The sequence below is a fragment of the Nanorana parkeri genome, unplaced genomic scaffold (genome assembly GCF_000935625.1).
Source record: "Nanorana parkeri isolate BGI_ZX_2015 unplaced genomic scaffold, ASM93562v1 scaffold1391, whole genome shotgun sequence".
NCBI lineage: Eukaryota > Metazoa > Chordata > Amphibia > Anura > Dicroglossidae > Nanorana > Nanorana parkeri.
Genome location: NW_017307659.1, coordinates 175,502 through 181,501, shown reverse-complemented (window position 1 = coordinate 181,501; position 6,000 = coordinate 175,502). Strand labels below are relative to the sequence as shown.

The following is a 6,000-nucleotide window of genomic DNA, read 5'->3' as shown; positions in this document are numbered from 1 at the left end:
ACTAAACTGATGAGCAGTAAAAGTGGTTTAGTGGAAGAGCCAGATGGGGGGGGGGCTTATTTTCTGGCAGTCCCCCCCCCCAGACTAGACTCTGCATCCGCCTGATTCAGGGATAGTGATTGTTTTTGTAACTGCATGTAATCATATCACATACGTTTACTTGCGGTATGCAGGCATGTACATGCAGCGGCTGTCACCTGATCAGTAACTTGAATGGGTGACAGTTGCTGCATGTAAACGCCAGATTAGGCATTCCTGCTGCAGGAAAACGCAAGTTTGTGACACAGGAATCCCTAATCACACCTCAAATATAGGGGACTCCCCCCCTTCACACATAATAATACACCCCCCCTCACATATAATAATACACTCTATTCGGCCGGAGCTCAGAACTGACAGAGCTCCGGCCGGAGCTGACAGGAACAGCTCTGCGGTCTGCATCCGAAAGAGATGCAGACCGTGTAGGTGCTCTCGCAAGTCGGGCAGGCGGTCCATGACCGTGTGCCCGACTTGTCAGCTGGCTGCGGGCCACATAGTACCGGCTCGCGGGTTGGCGTTGGCTTGCGGGGCGGCACTTTGAGACCCCTGGGTTAAAGTGACTTGCCCACATTGTCCCAGAAGCAGGAAAACATAACATCTACTTAGGGGAAAACATCAAATATCTGCAGGTGGCATCTTAGTGGTGTGAGGAAAATATTGTACTACTGAACAACACCTCATGGCATGCAACTCAAACAATAATCCTCACTCCTCGTGCAGTGCTCGGTAAAAGTCTATGTACAGAGTTATAGCCCCTGGGGTAATACAGGTATACACTGAAGAATGACCTCACAAAAAGCACCAAACAAAACAAAAAAACCTTTCCGCACAGCTCTGGGAAAAACAGGTACTGGTACCATACACACCGACTGGCATGGTCTGATCACAGGCCCGGTTAGGATTTGTTGCGGTCTACCTGAGAAGAAGCCCTCCGCCGGCGTTGTGGTTGAGAAGACCGGGAGGAAGCAGAACGTCGGGCTGGCAGGGGACGTTGGTGAAAGAAGTTCACAGGCAGGTATTGCAGCCAAGCAGGTATAGAAAACGTCTCCATGACAAGGAACAAGAATAGAGCGGGTAAATCTGCTGGTTTTTTCAGGGCAAAGGTGGTAGCATTCTTCCTCACAATGAGGTGAAACGGAAAGCCCCTACGCTAAACAATACCTGCTTCCCGCAGCGTTGCTGCGCCTCTGCTGCAGCAACGCCCTGGATAGATCAGGGAGATTTCGAATTGTAGCTCCATCAAAGTCCAAGGAACCCTGGGACCAGGCTTTCCGGTGTATTTCCTCCTTAACTGGAAATTTGTCGTCACCATCGACTGGCGTCATGGGTTGATGTACCTCTTGCTGCAGTTCGTGAATGTCGTGGCTATGGGTCTCCTCAAATTTTGGTACCAGTGCCTCTATATCTGCTTTCGTAGGCAAGGAACGAAGTATGGCCCCAATGTCTAGATTGGCAGAGGGCCGCTGCGTCTCAGGGTCCAGTGTATCCAAGTCCTCAGTCGGTCCTGGGGTCAATGGCATTGTCCTGCTGTCTTCGCTGCACCTGGAATTAGGTGAAGGTGTGGAGAAACGCGGCACAGCCGGGGAGGAGGGAGCTGGTAGTTCCGGGGATGGCGCGCTACTCGAGGCTGCGGCTCTACTGGGGCTTACACCCGCTCCCGATGGGACTGCTGGATTAAAGAAGTCCTTAATCTTGGCTGGTGCCGATGGTCTAGGAGTATCGGGGTTCTTTTTCTGGGGTGATCTGATGATAAACAAGGTAAGTGCTATAATAAGCTGGTGGGTCGGGAGAGCGGGTCGGGAGAGTGTGTTCACTCCGCCATGCCTCGGACATGCCCCTCTCGTTTTAACTTTTTTAATGATGTTCTTTGCCTAAATATGTTATCTAACAAACTATGGGGCTTTCCATAAACAGATATAGTTTGACATCATGTGACACCTGAATTTCATACAGGTGTATTTTACAGTGCTAAGGGGGATCTTAAAAGTTTCCAAAAGTTTGAAAGCTTCTTCAGAAGAGTGTCCCAGATTTTGCTTTGATAGTTTTATGGCTTTATAGTGCTGTTTGTTTAGATATGATGAATAACAAAGAGTGAAGCCTCCTAGAAATAGGAGTTAATTACTATGAAATCATGTGACATGTTCATTGCACAAAACGAATCTCTGTTCAATTATGTGACTTCTGAAAGCTAATAATGGAATCAGAGCTTTTTAGAGGTTTTGATTACATTTTTAAAGAAAATTTTTAAGCAATGCATACATTTTTTTTCAACTTCAGCGTTATTAAAAAGGGTTTCTAGTTCTGCCTTGACTTTTTCTGTACACTAGATGGCAGTATGGATGATATCATAGTTTGGAAATTCAGGAAAAGAAGCTGATGCTGGATGTTGGATAACATACATCTATTGATAAAATATTCTGAAGTTCTTAACAAAGTACACAACCCTGAAAGTTTTTATTTGTGACCAGGAAAGTTGGTATTTCTGTTTTCCGTGTAATTATTGTCATGTATTGTGTTGTTGTGAAATGCAAATGAAACACCTTTCTCAAACAACCTAGTAGAACTTTATTAATCAGCACATGTAGGATACACAACTGACAGTTTTATATTTTCTAAATGTTTTATTACAAAAATTGATTATACAGATAAAACCGCTGTATAAACATACTGCTTCATACATATACCATGGTCTGCTAACCATGCATGTTAAAATAGACAACAATGCATTTACAGCATTAAGTTTACTTTTCCCCTTGAATATACAATCTGTATGTATGGTATCCTGGTATATTACCTAAAACTATAGATATGTAATGCACATTTATTAAAGCTGAACTCAAATTTCAGTTGATGTTTTAGCTTCAAATAGAATAGACCTTTAATTGCCAAAATAGTCATATATTTTTTGTCTGGCCTGATCTATCCGTGTATGTAAATTCCAACTGAGGCCTTGTATTATACAGTTGAATATGTCTCCCTTTTTTAAGCAATGACAAACAATATGTGCAATGTCATAACGATTCAGATACTAGCTATGCATCTATTATAAAATAATCATGATATGCTGCTGAGACATAAATACTATGTTATTCAAGTATGATTAGCTAATTCTTTACTATGTTCTAACTAGAGAGTGCAGGTAGACCACCTAAAGCGTGTTCACATATTTCTTTTCTGTGTTATATGCCAACAATTTATACAAAACAATATATTTCATTTATCTAAACAGTTGGGCTGTAGCTGCCATAACCCTGGTTATCTCCATTCCAACCTGATTTCTTTTAGTCACTTTATGAAATTATGAGTCATCCCCCACCCATACACCAATATGTTATCAATGCCCTAAAGGTAGCCAGAAAAAGGTCTAAGTATCTAATCATGATTTGCAACGGTCATGAGATTATTTGCCAATTTAGGAGTAAACTAGGTGGTATGTTGATGTTGATCATTTGCTTTTCTATGGAGAAAAAGGAACAAATCCTTCACAGGACACAAGACACATGTTGAACAAGTTAGGTGCAAGATCTCAGTGGGTAACATTGCAGAGCTCAGTGGGTAACATTGCACTAGCAATGCAACAAATTGGACAGATGCCTCATCACCATTGGCTCTCAATGACTTTCCTACCTGTTATGGCCAAAACGAAACAAAAAAGGTTTTGGCTTCAGATACACTTTATATGCTAGATCAATCTTTAAAAGCTATGCCAAAATGAGACAGATCTCCTTGTCAGGCCCCTCACAGCAATGAAGTGAGGGGCCTGCCTGAATCTAGCTTCACTCCACTCAATGTGCAGAAATCTGTAATCAGTGGAGTTGCCCTTGGTCCTGGGTTGTGAATTGTCTGATCGTCAAACGAACACATTAAAATAATTTCAATTAGGCAAACTTGTATTCCTTTTACATGGTTGGCAGTCTACGATCATATAAATAATCTTGTGTATATCAATGCAGGCTATTCTACTAGCATACAATCTTATTCCCACAACCTAAGCAAATACTGTGCTCTTTCATGCTCTCAGTGCTTACAACAGCCACCTAACATTCAAAAACCTTAGTCAAGTTTCTACTAAACTCAGCATTTCTACAGCAGAGCTAGGAACCTGGTTTACTCCTCCTATTGCATACAACCTATTTTTCAGGACAATACAGGCACAGGCACACCGTGGCGTTGGCATCGGGCTTAGATTTTCCCACCGGTTCTTCAAGGGATGGAATATCTCTGCTGTTTCCAGGACTGTTGGTTGGTTTCCTGCATGGATTAATCATTAAAATTATAATATATTTACTATTGTACTTTTCATTAACCATAATTATTACTAATGTGTTATATTAAAAATAGCTTGTTACACCACCTTAAATTTATCTTTATTTTTATTTAAGCAGAATGTCACTGCAGGCCTTCAACATTCTGCAACCACAACATTCTGCTTCATATGCTTATCTTCCTGATAACATATACGAACATGTATATATTTTTGCTTAACACACAATCTTCTGATATATTCTACAATTGTATCCACATACCTAAAAAAGGGAACTTTTATGGTACCTTATAATGTTAATTAGTAAATTACAAAACCATTGTTAAATACACAATATTTATTAACCATAATTTTCTTAAAAACACAAACAGTAATTATCAAAAATATCTAAAATTATCATGTAAAAAAAAAAGGACTTTTTATACCATTTTCAATTAATAAAAACATTCCCTTTGAGGCAGGTGGTATCTCTACATTACTAACACATTATCTGTGATAAAGTCCCCATTCATCAGCGAATATAGTCTTCAAAGGGCTGTATACATCAATCTACATACTGTATGTGGAAACACCTTACTTGTTAAATATGTTTCTTTGAGTACATCACACTACACAGGGAGTTAAATTCCTTAAAGTAAAAGTAGTTTTGGGTAGAGTAAGGGAGAGTTATAACCCCTGTCAAGATTTTTTATCATCTGTGTCCTATTAGGGAGATTTCCCTTCACTTCTTGTCCAAAAGCCACAACAGGAAGTGCGATGAAATCTCTTCAAAGAGAGAAAAATCCCTGGTGGTTAACAACATCACAAGAACTAGTGTCCCCCATATATTTCTTTTCTGGTGACAACCCAAAATTTGGGCTCTTCTTTCATTTTCAGTGATACAGTCACCAGGACAAATAGAGAGGGTGAATCTCCCTAACTTCGCCACCCTATTCAAAACTAAACAAAAAATAGTTTTGGCTTCAGATGCACTTTAAACACTGGATTATGCAGCTACCTTAAGGTGACTGGAAACTGGCAAATCAATCAAAGCTATAAGACAACCCTGATTAGCCACTCCCACTCCCAGCCTGTTTCAGTTTTGTAGCAAGTAATACAAGAGTGGATCACAGAAACCAGAGGGAAGGCTACTGTGATGTACTCCAGAAGAAAGTATTTTACAATAATCCTGTTTTCTTGAGCGCACATCACTGGACACAAGGAGTTAAATTCCTTAACCACTGGGACATCCAAAAAAATAGTCCAGTAGAGGGGGAGGCAACACAGCAAACAATGCCTAATAGGCCCGTGAAAGCAACAACTAACCCCAACAGGGAACCATTAAAGTTGGGCCCCACAACTCAGAGAGCTTCCTGGAGAACATTGTGGTCATCTGCATAGGTCTGAGCGTCCACCTGGTAAAAATTTGCAAAAGTATGAACAGAGGACCAGGTGAAAGTCTTACAGATTTGGAAAACTAAAGCCTGGTTTTGGAAGGCTCAAGAAGTACTGACGCACCTAGCATGATCCCTAACCAGGAGGTGGGGACATTATCCTTCAACTCAGGCCTGAGGGAAAGTTTGCCATATCCACCTAGTGATAGTAGAATGAGAAGCTGGCTGCCCGATACGGGAAAGCCTCAGAAATGATAAAGAGGGAGTTAGACTTTCGGATGAAAGAGGTAAACCTGAACAGCAGAACCCACGTCCAAACAATGG

General features: G+C 41.2%; 1 protein-coding gene across 2 annotated transcripts in view; it reads right to left on the bottom strand.

The window, feature by feature from the left end:
• Positions 1–325: 325 nt before the first annotated feature.
• KLHDC8A (kelch domain containing 8A) overlaps positions 326–6,000 on the bottom strand; it is a 48,321-nt gene continuing 42,646 nt past the window's right edge. Inside the window, exons 5-6 of one of the 2 annotated variants that reach the window (XR_001941926.1) lie at positions 4,040–4,290; positions 326–343 (exon numbers count right to left, since the gene is read on the bottom strand). Coding sequence is in view for 1 of the 2 variants with exons in the window: in XM_018569768.1 (XP_018425270.1) it covers positions 4,097–4,290 (194 nt within the window). In the remaining variant the exon portion in view is untranslated. Of the gene's footprint in view, positions 344–3,877; positions 4,291–6,000 lie in introns of those variants that run through there. The other variant, XM_018569768.1, reaches the window with a different exon arrangement.